This window comes from Chiroxiphia lanceolata, chromosome 6 (genome assembly GCF_009829145.1).
Source record: "Chiroxiphia lanceolata isolate bChiLan1 chromosome 6, bChiLan1.pri, whole genome shotgun sequence".
NCBI lineage: Eukaryota > Metazoa > Chordata > Aves > Passeriformes > Pipridae > Chiroxiphia > Chiroxiphia lanceolata.
In genome coordinates, this window is record NC_045642.1 from 32,893,185 (window position 1) to 32,910,457 (window position 17,273).

The 17,273-nt window shown below is 39.0% G+C and overlaps 1 protein-coding gene across 5 annotated transcripts in view; it reads left to right on the plus strand.

Annotated features, from left to right (window-relative positions):
• FMN1 (formin 1) overlaps nt 1-17,273 on the plus strand; it is a 183,245-nt gene that overhangs the window by 44,043 nt on the left and 121,929 nt on the right. For 2 of the 5 annotated variants that reach the window (XM_032691135.1, XM_032691138.1), the window contains exons 3-4: nt 1,368-1,543; nt 13,137-13,254. In XM_032691135.1, coding sequence (XP_032547026.1) covers nt 1,368-1,543; nt 13,137-13,254 — 294 coding nt within the window. Of the gene's footprint in view, nt 1-1,367; nt 1,544-9,576; nt 11,072-13,136; nt 13,255-17,273 lie in introns of those variants that run through there. The other 3 variants (XM_032691136.1, XM_032691137.1, XM_032691134.1) reach the window with 2 other exon arrangements.

Genomic DNA, 17,273 nt, shown 5'->3' on the forward strand with positions numbered 1-17,273 from the left:
ATTTGTATTTTGGAGTGTTGGCCATTTTACCAGGTGTTCTACATTACTATGCTTACTGATACAGTGTGGCACCTGAATTTTTTGGAGCTGTAAGCTAACAGAAGTTTTGAAAATCAGCCTATATTTAAGCCAACATTCTTACAGCTGCCAGCCCTAGTGCTACTTTTTTAACATGGTCCTTTAAAATTAGGGAAAAAGAAAAAATCCAGCCTTTTAAAAATTACAAAATTGTAAGTGCAGTTCATAGAATCATAGAATGGCCTGAGTTGAAAGGGACCATAAAGATCATCTAGTTTCAACCCGCACCCCATGGGCAGGGACACCTTTCACTAGACCAGCTGCTCAGAGCTCCTTCCAATCTTAAATACTTCCAGGGTTGCTTTTATAATGCTGAGCTACAATATGCAGCAGCCAGGAATTATGCTGGTGTCTGAAGTTTCCAGTAAAATGTTCTAGGATGGATGTGTCTGTGTATATGAAAGAGTGTATATGTCCTAGAGAATATAAAAGGGAGGTGTATGTTTCCTATATCATATCCTATATCAGACATTACACTTCAGAGAACACACTGACTTCATGGAATTCATTATTCTTCTCATTGTTAAAGTAGAGGCTATCATGCAGAAAAAGGCATTTTTGGAGGGGACTAATAAACCAGCAATTCTATGAATGAAGGAGAGTGCTGAGTGGTTCTAGTGCATGACATAGAGGAGTATACTCTTGGCTATCAGGTTTTGTTGTTACCTCTCCCACTAAATTCATGTCTGTTTGTAACTAAACAGTTTCAAAACTAGGTTGATACTGTGTTTGAAGGTTAATGGAGCAAGGCGAAGTGTTAAGTATCACTTCTGATTGAAGAACTCTGCTTTTTATGCATTTGGTGTAAGGGACTTATGTGGATTGGCACAGTCCCCACTAAGGCTGTGTTTAGCCAACATCAAAAAGTTTGTCTAATCAGTCTGTAGAGCTTCCTTTTTATACTTCACACCCACCTGTGAAATGTGTGTGTCTAATTAGCACATTCAGAAGGACAAGTAAGAGTTCCTTCTCAGAGCAGTTGAAACCTCAAGCATCTTACACACAGTCTGTGTCTGTGTATGGGGGAAAGACAAGCAGGCCACGTTTTTTTAATGCTACATCTGTCCCACAAAATTTAAGAACAAAAAGATTTTTTTTCTGAGTGAAAATAAAGTTTCTACCCCATTTATGCCATTCTGGTTTTTTTTAAACAAATAGGAGAACTGTAAGTGCAAGTGTTGGTAGCGTGTACCAGAGTTTCAAAAAGATATATAATTTTCTGTATGCAGGGATTATCTGCAGATGCATAGAATTATTTTATTTAATTTCATTTTACTTGGGCCTTCCAGCAGAGTCTGCTTTAAAGGATGACATCACTGAAGGGCTGACTAATTTGGATGTGGCAAACAGAGATGAAGATACTTGGGTTCTGGATTGCAGATTGGGGCACTCCAACTCATTTACTCATTCAAGTGATAAAGAGAAGATCAACAGAAACGTGTTGCATTTGAGCCTGGAACTGAATGTGAGTATGACTCTATTCATGCTATACTGGGTTTCAACAAGCATTTATTATATATAATTACATTTTTGGTATGCATTTATTTCGTGTCTGTCTAAAAATTTTGGATGGGATGCAGTTTTCCAGATGGTCTGTGAGTCCATGTATCTTTGTGCAGCTAAGCCTGAAAGCAATACATAAAGAAAACTTTTGGAGCTATATAAGTACATTAGGATACATGATGTGTCACTTCTAAAATCTTGATGGATGTTTAGTTTAAATTAGTTGCTTCCTGGAAATGCATTGCAGGAGCTAGCATCTAGGAGACAGCAAGGGTAAGTACCAGGAAGATTCAGGTCAGCAAGCTGTGTGTGTGCACATGTGCACACCTCTGTGTGTCTGTGTGTGTGTGTGTGTGTGCGCGTGTGCTTCTGTCCACCTGCACAGCCCAACACCCGGTTTTCGTGCAGCTGAACTGGCACTGGAGTCAGACGGGCCATGCGTTTGACAGGAAAAGTTTCTAAACTTCCTGGGATATAAACCTCTGAGGCTTCAGAAGGCAAAATGAGTTAATTACAATGTGAGACACTTCAGCATGGCCCAGCTTAATGTAGCTGGAAATATTTACATGCTCCCAGTGTGAGCAGTAAGCAGCCTACAGATAGACATGTTTTGGCAGAAGTTTTCAAATTGGGAAAAGGAACAGAATGTAATAGAAGAGGAAGGAAACATGGAAGGGATTGAAAAGGTTAAAAGGGTTGAAAGATATTGTTTTAAAGACTAGATTGCCTAATACAGTTCCTACAAAGAAACACTAACAAAATTTATGTAACAGTGACATCTATTGGTAGAAATACCAGAATTGACTTAGAAGTACATTTAAAATGCTTTTAATGGTGTTTAAAATCACCATTGCTATTCTCTTGAGCTTGTTATAAAATTGATTTCTTGTCCTAATCTTCTTTTCCTAAAATAATTATTTAGAATACTGTACTGTGAAAGTACAGATTTATTTATCCTTGTAGTAAAATGATGAGATGAAGACAAATAACTGGACTGAGAAGAATTGTGATGTAGCTATTATCACTGCTAGAAATATACTACAACAGTCCATAAGGATACTTTGTCTGCATTTACAGTCCTTGTATAGAGCAGGAGGAGTTACAAATTAAAAGCCATTTAAGAACAACGTTTTGAGTTAAGTAAGAGATATCTAAAATTAGTAAGCAGTTTATTTCAATTTTTCTTACTTTTTCTAAAGAGACATTTTATGTCTAAAAATCTAATTCATTGCATTATGAAAAATTTAGTAACTTCAACTTCTTGTAGTTAACAAGGAAGAATATTTATTCCACTATTTTTAAAAAATTCAGAACAAAAGCCTTAATTTCAGTTAAAAAAAGGGTGCTCAGCATGGGCTGATGGATTGTTAGGGACTCACTGAGACACTTTATCCTGCACTTTATCCCTGGGACTTTTCTGAAAGTCTTTTAGAACAGAACTCTGGGTTGAATTACAGAACCCTTGTATCTCCAAGATGAGTCCATGGGATTGGAGGAGGAGCTGCCAAAAGAACTGTAGTGAGAAGACTGCTGCAGTTGCTGCCATCAGAATCTGTTTGGACTGCAGCATTGCTATAAGAAGCCTATAAGAAAAATAATGGCCAAAATCAGGCTGCATGAGTTGCTGTGGTGAGAGCAACCCCTGGGCGTTCCCTTCCCCTAAAGACTGGGATGTCACACCCAGATACTGTCTTCCCTATGCAGTCATCACACTGGACAGCAAGACAACTTGGTAAAAAATGTGCCACTATCTAGAGGGCAACTCAGAAGCAAAAATGATGTTTCCAGGAAATAGCATCTGAAATGGACCTACTTATTTACGCAGTTGCACTACACCCAGTCATATGATCTATGGCCCTTTCCTGCTGTTGGAAGAAAAACTTTAGTCTGACTGTTCAAAAGGCACTACCATTTTATAATTCAGTTTTATTGATAATAATGACAATCTGAAAAACAAAGCTATTTATTGAATTGTTCTGCTTTCTCTGGATTATGAGTAACCTAACATTAATGTATAATATACTTGTATATGTTAATATATAGATATACCAGTGTTTGCTTATAGAATCCCTTGGGTTGAAAGGGACCTTAAAGATCACCTAGTGCTAACCCCCCTGCCAGTCTTTCACTAGACCAGATTGGTCAGAGCTCCATCCAGCCTGGCCTTGAACACCTCCAGGGATGGGGCATCCACAACTTCTCTGGGCAACCTGTTCCAGTGCCTCACCACCCTCACAGCAAAGAATTTCCTCCTAATATCTGATCTAAACCTACTCTTAGTTTCAGTTTGAATTTATTCTCCCTTGCCCTGTCACTACATGCCCTTGTAAATATTATCTCTCCATCTGTCTTGTAGGTTCCCTTTAGATACTGGAAGGCCATAATTAGATTACCCCAAAGCCTTCTCTTTTCCAGGCTGAACAAACCAAATTGTCTCAGCCTTTCCCCATAGGAGAGGTGCTTCATTGCTCTAATCATCTTGGTGGCTTCCTCTGGACTCGCTCCAAAAGGTCCATGTCTTTCTTGTGCTGAGGACCCTAGAGCTGGATCCAGTACTCCAGGTGGGGTGTCACACAGGCAGAAGGGAGGAATTCCCTCCTTTGACTTACTGGCCACTCTGCTTTTGATGCAGCCCAGGACATGACTGGCTTTCTGGAAGTGCACGTTTCTGGTTCACGTCCAGCCTCTCATCCACGACAGGGCTGCTCTCAATCTGTTCATCCCCCACACTGTACTGATACTGGGGGTTGCCCCAACCCAGGGGCAGCACCTTGCACTTGGTCTTATTAAATCTCATGAGATTCCTACAGGCCCACTTCTCAAGCTCTTTCATTATATTACTGAAAACATTTTTCTATGCTTCTATTCTATTGGAAGAAGGTAGGTAAAGTAGATGAGGGAGAGAGTGAATGAATTCTGCTCTAACAGGAATTTTAAATGCACAGTCTGTAGCAGAAGCATGAAAAAATCCTGCATTAGATTTTAAATCTTACACATGGAGAAGATATAGAAATATGGAAGATAATGAAGCAAAATGGAAATGCAAGTCCGCCCTATTTTTTATATGGCATTTCATCTCAGATAAAAAAATACATAAGTGAGATGTGACAATTCAGCTAAAATTACTATTAATAGCTAGTAATTACTTTAAAAATTATGGTAAATTAATGTAACTGGATTTTATTTTATAAAGTTTTTTGTTTAATGTTTAAACTATTATATCATACTGTAGATGGGGAGCAAAAGGCCTACTGAAAGGAGATGAAGAGAGAGCAACCTAGAAAAGGAAAAAGATTAAAAATTCATCTCCATTCTTTGTTACACTGAGTACCAGCCTTTGTGCCTTAATGCACAAAGATCTTACTTAGTTTACTTACACAGTTTATAGTGATCTTCTGTTCCCTGTCTTTGTTACTTGTAAGTCTGCTTGTATTAAGTAGATCAGCCAATACATCTTCCTACAAGTTCTGCCTCAGAACTACCACTGATTTTTCATATGATGGGTTTTACAGGCTAAATGTTTCATACATTTATTGATACAGTATGCACTCCTTCAAAATAGTAAACTGACTTTCTTAATGTCCTTTCTGATTTTATAAGCATATAGCTATTAGTCTTTTTTCAAATTCTTTTAAGTAGTCCATATGTCAATGTCAAGCAGAATTTAGATGAAGATGTTACAAAGGACTTTGTAGTTATACAGACCTCTACACCAAACGTGTCTGTGTCCATGCATTCTGTTAACATCATGTAATACAGAATTTTGATAAGAATTATCAATCTCTGTTTCTATTGCTATGTCTAAAATTAATTACTTAAATTTAAAGAAATTATGTCGGTAATACCCAGATCCTCCAAACTCAGGAAAATTGCTCACATAAAACTGAGAATAATGATCAGTCAAGGACTTAGAGGTTTTCTTCAGTCTTCCATGCCTTTTCTCTCTTAGAGCATTTAAAGAGATACTAAGTATAAAACAAGATAAACAGCAAGAGATAAAAACAGGAGAGCAAGGAGAATGTTAAGACCACTATCAATTCTGCACAGTAAATATTGGGCTGAGGACAGGGCAGAGGGCAGGACTGTGTCAGCTGAGCTTCAGATCAGTTCAAATCACCCAAGCTACAGCCACAACCTGGTGCTTCATGTGGCTCTCCCAAAGCCTGACACAATTGCTGCATACTTGATTCTATTACTATTTTCAAGAAATTATGCAAACTTTTCTTTCTTTATTTTGAAAAAGCAGTAGAAAGATTGTTTTCTATTCAGTTTAGGCACCTTGCTGTTTTGTAGAATGTGTCTTTTTGTCCTGTTCGTGTATCTAGTTCGTTACTACAGTCATCTGAAAAGGAAATATGAATAGATATGGGGTCAGGAAGTCTTGAGCCCTGCCATATGATAGTGATAGAAATTAGATCACCTTATTCTGGCTTAATATGTGTTTTCTTCAAGGCTGGTTTTAAAACCTACTTCACAAGCTCTTAAACACCTTGAGAACAGAACTGGAGTGAGTTGTAGGTGTGACTTCTGTCTGTGATGAAATGTAGGTCAAAAAGGGTGTGGATTATTAAATGTGCTTTAAACTGTAAGGAATGGTTGTCCTTTTGTATAATTAGTGCATTGACTGCCCTGAAAGTTGCTATGACAGGTTTTAAGGGCTTTTCTGAGGCACCAGAGAGTTGTCAGTTTTATGAAGTAAAGAGGCTTGTAACATTATCATAACTGATTTCTTCTAGAGATTTTGAAGTTGTTCCCTTAGATGCAGTGTTACAGCCTGTTCAGAGAGACTATCCTTATGAGATCCACCCAGCATTAAAACACTTCTGCCAGCAAACTGGCTGTCTCATTTGCACATCACAATATGATGATCCCTTTTTTGTATAAAAATACTAATGGGCACATATTGATGTATGTATTTTACCTAGAAACACTCTTGGGTAAGTAACCAATATGTCCCTCAACAGGGGAATGTCCACTGGGCTGATCATCAGAAAGTAAGAAACAAGTCCTTACAAAAGCCTTATTTGAGACTGGGGGTTTATGGACCGTGTGGTGAATTTGAGAGACTGACTGACTTCCAGTTTTTGATCATTTCTCCAGGGGTAGATATTGAGATGAGTTTCTTTGCTCGTCCTAAAGCTCAAAAAGCTTGAAAGTTTCTCCACACTTCCTAGAGTTTATTAGAAATATAGGTACATATAAAGCAGTATTAACTTCTGCAGGCTTGTGAGATTACCTCTGGTTTTATAAAGTATTATTTTTACTTCTGGAGTTTTAATTATTCAGTATTCAACTCTGGGATTCCTAGCATCTCAACACATGGTCTAGCCTGACACCCAATGCACCATCCTTTTCATATTAATTTGATCCTTGTCTTCTAAATTCTTTTGAGATGTTGTTTAGAAGTAAAGTATGAGATTCCTGTTTTATGTTCACTTTAAAACTAAACTTTTCATATGTCCTATTAAAATCTTGAGTAATTAAATAGTAGCTATGATCAGTAACCTTATATTCATAGGACTGTTACAGCTTGGTGACCCTTGTTTATTACAGAGAAATGTAAGTTGCTGTTAATATTAACAGATAAATAAATAGATAAATCTGATTGAGTATGTTTAGTTTAAAAGGTACCATGAAGCTGTTCATAATGGTATATTTTTTGTTAGTGACCAACAAAACTGTTCTTGAAAATATGGTTTAATATTTATCCACCATATGTACTTAACCAAATCCCAAATAAATAGGCACATAAATAAATAAATAAACAAGACATAACCATAGAAATTATTAGAACAATGACCAACTAGTCCTGTGATTGAACATAAAAATAGATGTAAATTTAAATGTAGGAAACTTTGGTTCAGTGTGATCACTTTGCCCCAGTTATTTTGTCATGAAATGAAATTTAGAGTTGCTGTAGCTTTCCCTTCAAGAAATTTTGTCTTGCTGGAAATCACCAGTGCTGAGGTAGCTTCCTTCCACCTGTTTTTTAAATCCTAGGATTATAAGAGCAGGTTGGTGTAGAGAGTCCTAAAGACTCTGTTTCTCTTTCCTTACATAGATCTTCTTTTTATGATATTAATCTGTATTAAGCCTAGAAAATCAGGGGAGCCATGACCCATCAGTTGCTTCTGACCTTTGCACCTGATGATTAAGCATAGCGGAGAAGCAAGTCCGGAGCTCACTACAGGAAATGTCAGGCAGTAAGGCAGAAGACATTGCTCTGTGTTAAATCACAGATAAAGATGGGAATGATTGCAGTGCCCTTTGTCTACAGGTATGCACACAACCCTGTAATTGAAAAGGTGTCTGTAAGCTTCATCTAAGCCCTTAGTATTACAATATGATTTTCAGGAAACTTTCTTCCTGGGGGAGATACCAATGAGTTTTGCTGTTGACTTTATGATGTTTTATAATATATTGAAAAGATAAACAAATGCTTTTTGCAGGGTCTACATTTTTAAGTATCAAACCGAAAGTTAAATGTGTTGGGTTACTTTGTTGTTGCTTGTTGTCTGTAATATTCAGCTTTTCAGTAAATGTTTTTTGGAAATCACACACAGTGATGTGATCTGCAACTGATTTCCCTGTGAAGGACAACTTTCCCCATGGTGCTTGTTTAAGATTACTCATCACAGCTAAATGGCCGACTGTAGAATGACCCTTTAACTTGGGTGCAGAAAAAAAAAAATGTATTTCTAAGGTACCAGTGTGGAAATTTGACTAAACAAACTTCTTAAAGGCTTGGGAATAAGAAGAATATAAATTCCTGCAGGTTTGCAGTCTCTGTAATTCCAAAAATAAGAAAAATAACAAAAGTGGGGACTTGTGATGGGAACCTGGCCTAAATGTTACTGACTTTCTGAATATCAAAGATGCTTAGAAGCATTTCATACTTTCTTTATATGTACTAGTAAAAATATATATAGTATCCCTTAACAAGTTAATAATGAGTTAGACAGTCTTGAAAATTTCCTTCAGGTGTTTTTGCCCGTATTACCTAAACAAATCTCACACATATAGCAGTACTGTAGCAATATATAGAGAGATGAAAATTATCCCAGAATACGTTAGCAGAGATTGTTCTAGTTTGGAACGATCCAAGGCTGGTGCGGTGCGAATGGACAGCCCGTCCGATTTCCAAACAGTTAACTCGGCCCTCCCGGGCGCGGGCCGTGCTCCCGCCGCCCAGCGCTCCCGGTCCCTGGGTGCGGCCGTAGTCTCTGATAAGTACCTGTGTGCACCTCACTGCAGTAGTAGCTGTGCAGAGCAAGGACAGTGGTAATATGAAACCAGTCTCGTTGGTTTTTGTTCATGGCCCTGGAGGCTGAAATCTGCATTCCAGATGAAACCTGCAGCAAATCGGAAGAGAGCCTCTTTTTTTCCTGCTTTCCTCGTCTTCAAGGGCGCTCACCCGAGTTGGCTCTGCCCGGCCGGGCACAGGGGGCTCTGAAGAACTTCAGGAGAAGGCATTGGAAACTTCAGATTCGTCACCTCGGGTTTCCATTTGACATATTTTGGTGGTTATGGATTTACAAAAGAAGTTCTTTTTCCGTGTGAAAAGACTATGCAAAAGAATCTGCCAGGAGTTTTCTGCTGAAAGCCACTCGGCGCTGGCGCACCGGGACAAGGAAGTAGCAAGCGGCTGCGCGGCGCGGCGCGGCCCGGCGGGGCGGCTGCTGTAGCCGACGGGCGCTGCGGGCGCTGCGGGCTCGGCGCGTCGGGAGCCGGGGGCGCGCAGCCCGTCGGGGCGAGGAGCCCCGCGGGGACCGTTGGCCGAAGTTTCAGCTGAGTTTAGCGCTGGGACAAACCCCTGAGTGCGAGAGAACAGGTTCCAGGCGCTGCCGAGAACTTTTTTTTTTTTACGGTGGGTCTCTTTGCTGGTCCCGCGGTAGAGTTCGGAGCACCGACGGCCGCGGCCGGAAGGAGCGGCGGGGCGGCCAGGGCGGCCCGGCCGCGGGGGCGGGCGGCTTGCGCGGGCCGGGCCGGGCCGGGCCGCCTGTTGCAGCCAGTCCCACCGGCTGCCTGAATGCGCGTAGTGAGTGTTCAGCAGTCAGCAGCACTGCTAGAAGCGAACCTATTCTGCGCTTCACGCAACATGGAAGAAGATAATGGCGTGCCCGATTGTAGCGAGCTTTTAAACATGAAGAGTACAGCAGAAACTGAACCTGACCCTTTCACCACATTTTCTGTAAAAACACTGTTTGGATTTACAACAAAGTTTGAATCTACAGGTTCCAAAGAAGAAACAGTGCTTAAAGCATTTCAGCCTTTGCAGAGCAATATAAACACTCATGCTAACACCTGGCATGAGAGGAATGATAATGGTTGTAATGACGACTCAGAAAATCAGCAGAGCATGAATAGTACCAGTGGCCGAGCTGACCCAATGTCTAGCAGGCAAGCAGGCCTGGAGCTGGAGTTAGCCGACCAAAACGAATTACTTCTTCAGCATTTAAGGTTTGTACAGACTTCTTTGTCTGAATCGGACAATGATGACAAGGATGCTATTCTCGTACAAGGTACTTTGGTTCATACAACAAGTGACACAGAATCGGACACAGAGAGTAAAGACCTAAACACCGATGAAAACAATACAAGCAAATATGGGCGAAATAATGCTGCTTTGTCTGCTGAGGCTTTGGACAGTAGCAGTCAAAATAAGGAAGATTCAGAATCAGAAGAGCACAGCAACAGTGATGACGCTGTGGATGCAGATGGCATTGAGTTATATCCACAATTTTCTAAGCAGCTCCCGAACGAGCTGGATAGTATTTTAGAGCATGACTCCAATGGAAAAGACAAAATGTTAATGGATGAGCAATTCAGTTGCTTGCTTGCTACAGGGGAATGCCCTCAAGAACTTTCAGATGAAGAACAAAGACCTTCAGTTGATAATATATCACTCCAAAAACCAGCACTGGCTGAAAAGACTTTCCAGCTGCCTGCCTTCTTTAGTGGACTACGTGTGAGGAAAAAGGGACTAACCACGGAAGATGTGGAAACTGTTACAGAAATTAAACCGAGGGAGAATGATTTAGCTCTGCTTAAATTACGACAACCTGTTAAGAAATCCAGTATTGCATCAGGTTTGACCATTAAAAAAAAATCATCTGAACCTAAAGCAAATCCGACTTTCCTGGAACAGCTCTCGCACTTGTTAAACATAGATGTCTCCAAGAATGAAGGTAGAACTGAGGACTCTGGTGAGGCATCTGGGGAGACCGAGGACAGCGATGAAGCTCAAGAGAACAAAGCCTCCAGCAAAAGAGAACCACGATTTCCCTCTGAGGAGATAAAATCAAGCCCTGCTGAATCTGCACTGGACGTCTTTAAAGCTTTATTCACGCGGCCTCCCAAGAAAGAAACAACTGCAGATACTTCAGAGCTGGAAGCCATAAAACGCAAAATGAGAAATGAAAAAGAGTCCTTGAAAGCTGTATTTGAAAGGTCAAAATCAAAACCTGGGGATGGACCATCTGACAAATCTGTAGGTTGAATTGTCTTTCCTCCTTAGTTCTGGAAGTAGAAGTATAAAAAAATAATGTCTTGTTTAAATATTACTGGTGGAGATGTCAGGATTGCCCTCTTCTTTTGGCAGTCTCAGATTTTGAATTTCCAGCCAAGGAAATCTTGGGGCTGATTTGTCAAAGGTTTTGATGATCTACAGTTGTAGCAGAATTCGGCTGCAGCTGACAGTGACAGTTAAAGCCTTTCAATTAGAAGTGAGAACTTAAAGATCAGTTTCTGATTTTAAAAAATCTCTACGTAACAGTTCCCTAGATGTTAAGTATGGCTTTAAATCGGTTTGGTGCTGCAGATATTTACTGTAGTATTATTTAATAGTTTCTCAATCCACTCAGTTTTCTTTCATTTAGTTTTTTAATTTTAAAAGTAATTCTTGATTTTACCTGTAGGAATAATTTTATGATAAGAGCTGATACAAGAGGTTGTCAGTGATTTGCAGCTCAGTTTGTTCAAGACATAGAATATGAAGTGGGTTTTTTTCTTGTTTACCTGCAAATACCTGGCTTTGCAAATATTGATAAACATTTTACCTTATCCAAGTTTAACTTAGTGAGTTCAATTCAGCAACTCAAGTTATGGATTAATATAAACATGTACAAGGTTAATGTTCTTAGGCATATGGAGATGTAGTTAGTATATTATTAAGAAATGAAAAAAATCTATACTGAGTTTTCATACAGTCATAAATGAATTTGAATGTGATTTGAACTCCTTAATTAAATGAGTAGCCCTTGGATTGGCATTCCCCTAATCCAAAATTCTTACAGCTACATCTTTGGCAGATGTAATCCGCTAAGTAGACTGTTGGTGAAGTGGGAATTACCTGAATGATTGAATTTGCAGGATTGTACCCTAAACCTGAAGCTCCTTAAGTTAATATGCGGTGTTGGTTGTACTATCTTTAAAATTTTTATTCTTACGTAAAATTAAAAACATTTAAAAAATCTTGACTGACACTTGGGTAGACTGATAATACCAGTTTGTAGTAAATTACCTATGGGGAGTAGAAAAGAGGTACTCATTGGCTGTGGCATGTATGGCAATTGCAGCCTGAGTGTGCCCTTCCCACTCCTGACTTGCTTCTTCCTGCTTACACCAGTCCCTGTGCTGTGCTGGCGTCAGCGTTTGTGTGGCTCACAGCAAACCTATTTGGGAAGCTGTCATCACACACACTGAGGGAGGAGGCACAGGAGTCAGCAGGAGTGGCTTTTATAAGTGTCTGCTTAACGTCGGGTCTAGTGCAAATCTGTATTTTCTCAGGGCAAAGCCGGAGTCAAAGATCTTGCCTTTCCTTTTCCTTGCTCGTGTGGGCTGTTTAAGGGGCCACTTCTGTACAGGGTTTCACTGTTGCTGCAGTTGTGTCTATGCAATTACTCCAAGTAACATGTTGTAAATCTGGTAACAGAAATGTTGGAGATGTAAAAAAACCCCACGAAACGTAAACCTGTAAAAGAACGCTTGTTTAGTGGGTTGTTCCCTTCCCTCCTTCTCCTTCCCCCCCAAATTAAGGACTTATTTTAGCATTCCAGTTGACAGTGCAGTCCCATTAACAGCTGCAGGAGCGCTTTGATGTGGCAATATTACCTGGTATGTGGACTGAGCAATCTGCTGGGGGTGGGGCAGGAATTTCATAAACTAGCTCTGGTTTCAGAAAATTATATTGTCAAATTACATCTTAGGTGAATTGCACTAATGTTTGCTTCTAAGAGGAGCACAAATGGGTCTTTTCATTCTGGAATAAAGATACAGGAAAAAACCTTAGTATTCTTCACCACCTCTGTGGTTTGCCAAAGGATAGACAGCTCTCCACAGTGATGCAGTCAGTTCCAACGTATCCTTGTATGTCACATGCATTGTTATTTTCCTCCTCAAAATTATCCCTTCCAACCAACTGAGCACTGTTTCAATTAGTAGAATGAGACAGATAACCATTCTGGAGTATGTGTGTAGAGCTGAGCATGGAAGTTGCTGTTTTGGAATCAATTGATACTGCAGACTTTAATTTTTTTCTTGCGTAATTTTAACAGCCTGACCTGAGTCCCTCAGAGCAAGATGACAAGACTCCAGGGAGACTCCAGACTGTCTGGCCACCGCCAAAAGCAAAGCACGAAGAAGTAAAAGTAGGATTAAAGTACACAGAAGCAGGTAAAACAAAGAGGTGAAGCATTTGCAGAAATTAGTTTCTGACATTTTTAGTCTTGTTTAATACAGAGATGGTGATAAGTCACAGTATTTTCTTATCTGGAAAAAAAGACCTTATGTTTTGGACATGTGGCTTGCTGCTAATTTTTAAGCATCTGATTTTTAAATGTGAAAGTCTAAATCTCTTTTGAAATCTACATACTTGCCTGTACAAATTCATGAGGAAAGAAGTGGGTTTTTGATAAATTAGGTTATCCATTTCCTGTGGGATTTTGTTCGAGCAACCAACAGATTAGTGCATGCATGGGAACATGACTACCTTTTCCAGTGACTTAGAACTACTGAACTCTGGTCTGGCTGCCATGTTTTCTTCAGGTACTGTCCATAATGAAAACAATGAATACCATTGTTGCAACATGTGCGTGAACAGATCGCTTTTATAGCTAGTCACGTATATTGTCCTATAGAAATGTATGAAAGGGTATGTGTGAAGTGCAATGCTAATTATCAGTTAAGCTTTCCACAGAAAAATATTTACTGGTTTTTATGTTATTTAGATGCTTACATAACATATTTAGAAGGCAGAAAGTGATTATTTTAGCCACCACAACTGTTTCCAAATTTATATTCTTAAGTATAAATCAGGAAGTTCTTGTTATTCAGAAATTAGCTGTAAACTGTGGAATTGTCTGAAATATTAAAATGAAAGACAAGAGACCGTCTGTTCTTCACGTGCCTGGAGACTTTAGAAAATACTACCTAGGAAGGACTAAGTGGGATTAAAAATAACCCTTTTATATACTACTTTGCTGGGAGAAATTGTACAGGGTAATGTTGTATGATTCTTTCCAATTCCTTCTGACCTTGTGTATGAGAAACTGTACTCCTGTTTGCTCTGCTGCCTTGTATAGTTTAGTCTTTCTCCTTCTTCCCTCAGTTTTCTCTGCCTTAATCTTCCTGTTTTTATAAAGTGGGAATAATACTGGAAACGTAAAAGTTGTTGGAAGATTGAGAAAACTTGGCTTTAACAAGAACAACGTGGTTCTAATATAGACAGAATTGAATTTACAGTGCATCTGATTGGTCTGAAGTGTGGGAGTCTATCACTTAGATGACTAGGACAGGTATTGAGCTGTTGACAAGGAGCATTACAGGCTGTTCGTGTTACTCTTAGATTCTTATTATAGGCTATATACTTGCTGTATTTAATTTTACCCAAATAAATATTTTTCCTCCTAATTACTGTAATCTTCTGTGGCAAAAACATACACTTAAAGAAAGAAAGAAAAAACCCCTGAATTAACAAAAGCTCCAGATTCTACTACTTGTAGAGAAATTAGGTCATGCTTTCTTGAAATATAAATAGGAAGGATAGGCTGTCTTAGAGCCCATGTAAATTGTTACTCTTGTTAACTGTGATATTTTGGGTGGCAGTGTCATCAACATGTTGATGGTTTGTTTGCTAAGTCAAATTTTTATAGACCAGATTCTGCAGTTCATTAGTTGCTCCAGCGTCTGGCAGATGGATTTGAATGAAAACAAACCGCTGGTGATTCAGCTGGGATGAGACATGCTTTTAAAGAAAACAGGCAAAGACTATGTTTGCAACATATGTTAAGAGTGCAGTGAAGTTATAGGTGTACCTCAGAGATTAGCAGGTGTGCTTCTTTCAGCTATTCATGGATTCCCAGAAAGCAGTTACGGCAGCAAGGACACTGCAAGCAGCTTTATTTTAGGCTTAGACAAAATATATGTCACAAATGTGATCACATCCAGGGATAAATCTGTCAATTTGTCTTTGTACTTCTAATAGGGTACAAGAATATGTACATATTTTATGAGGTAGCATAGATTTTTTTTTTCGTTTGTCACAATAAAATAGGATTTAAGTAAGACTGAAAACTTGAAAGTTGGAATACTGTAATCTTTTTGCAGTTCTACATTATGTCTTTGATTTGCTTCCTTCATCACTATGCACTATGACAGCTATGGCAGGAAGGTAGGGATATTGAGGGAGAGGATTCCTGGCTTTTTGATCTTTTCTCACCTCCTTGCCATGTTTTTCCTCACTGTTCTTGTTGCCTAGTGGAAGCAAGAAATTCAGGCTTAATTTGGCCTACGCAGCAGACATGACAATGATTCATAGCAGCTTGGAGGAGTAGCTAACTCCCTCCTGAGGCTCATAGTCTGCCTTGATGTGTGGGAAACAAACCGAAAAGCAAATGGACATAGCAAGGAACAAGTGTGTGAGGCTGACTAGGCCTGTTAGGAATATTAGAAGTGAAAGAAGTTTGTGAACAAATACAACTCTGCAACAGGGTTTTTTTCGTGCATTTGATAACATCTTGTGTAGTTGTAGTTTTGTCACCTTCAACACCCGAATCCTGGGTTGTAAGTTTTGAATTAAAAGGATGATGTTACAGTATTTTGGTTTATCTTATGTTTTCTTAATCCTTTAATTCCTCTGTTTCCATAGAGCATAGACTGTTTTGTCAGCTGGCTCTCTAATTAAGACAAGCTGCTTACATGGTTCTTTAGAGAAACTGGAACTTGTTTGAAGTGTGTCTAAAATAGCTGAAGTCCAGAAAGTCTGTAGTACTTTTATATCCCGGAAGACTAAAAAAAAGTTTATTTTAATATATAGTTTTTCCATGAAAATCCATGTAATCCAAGACATCTCTCTGCATATTTTTCTGGTCGTAAAGTTTTGTTCATCTGCTTTCATTAAAAGTTTTTTTTTTATTTTTCCTCCATAATTCTTAGAGAGATTTCTCTAATTTTAAAGCATTAAATCTGACAGAAGGGTAGATGTGTGTTACATATGGTGAAAATATCGAGCCAGGTAGAGGAGACAAATTCATGTCTTGGTTCCTTGTGCCCTGGGTTCACAGCAAGAAAATCACTTTATGGTCATGATGTAAATGCAGGGAACAACTAGCTAATGTGAAAGAGAGGCATAATGGTCAGAACAAAGAGATGAAAGATACCAACATGATTTATCTTTCTTTAACTAAACTTCCTTTGTGGCCTTGAACAGTTTGTGTTTGTCTCTAAAGATAAAAAAAAAAATTAGTAATTTAAGTTTATTTGATTTCATTGTGGTATTTGGGATTTAGTTCCGGGATTCTATTATAAATTTTATTGTAATGAATTAGATAAAGCAGGACTACAGCAAACAGAGTATTATGCTTTGGTTGAAGATAGTGCTTTTACGATTTAATGGTCAGTGATCAATTTGATGTGATCTCAGAGTGCAGGTGAGCTGCATAAAGGTGTTGTAAATTATTTTACTGCCTATATTGTGTAGCATGACAGGTGTATTTGGCCATGTTATGTCAATGTTTCATATTCTGACAGATGCATCATCATGTTTTTGAGAAGTTGAGGTTTTTATGACAAGCTGGACTATTGTAGCCATACTATATTCCTCTGGAGTAACAATGACATTTGCTCCCCTTCCTTGTGCTAGCTGAAGCTATAACTTTATGTATTTAGAAGGTATTGTGTATAGTGCTCCTTGGAAATCTCTACAGTCTCACACAAATGAGCTGTACACTGCATTACAGTACCAGTGCTGATCACTGCAGTAGCTGCTGTTCCAGATATCTTGCAGCACTGTCTGCTAAGATGTACTTTGAAAATATTAAAAAAAAACCCCTCAAAACTAAGCAAGAAACAAAAGTTGCCTTTGCTTTTCTTTCCCCACCTCTGCTGACACCGACATTCATACTGTGCCTCTTGAGACAGGAGCAAAAAGATAGGCACCTGTTGATGATGAATATTGCTGTTAAGATGCTCGTGTTCCATTTTCAATCCTTTTGCTACTTTCTAGAATGACTTCAGGAAAGTTTTGAGACATTTTTTACAGTATACAAGACCATTCTGGATGCCTATATGTGTGTAGCCATAAATACCAGCAAGCTTAAGGATTCACATACAGAACAGCTTTGGTCCACTCAAAGTAGCAACTTCATTCTAAGGTTAATTTTTTTCCTTATGAGAAGAATAATCTGTTACCTGAA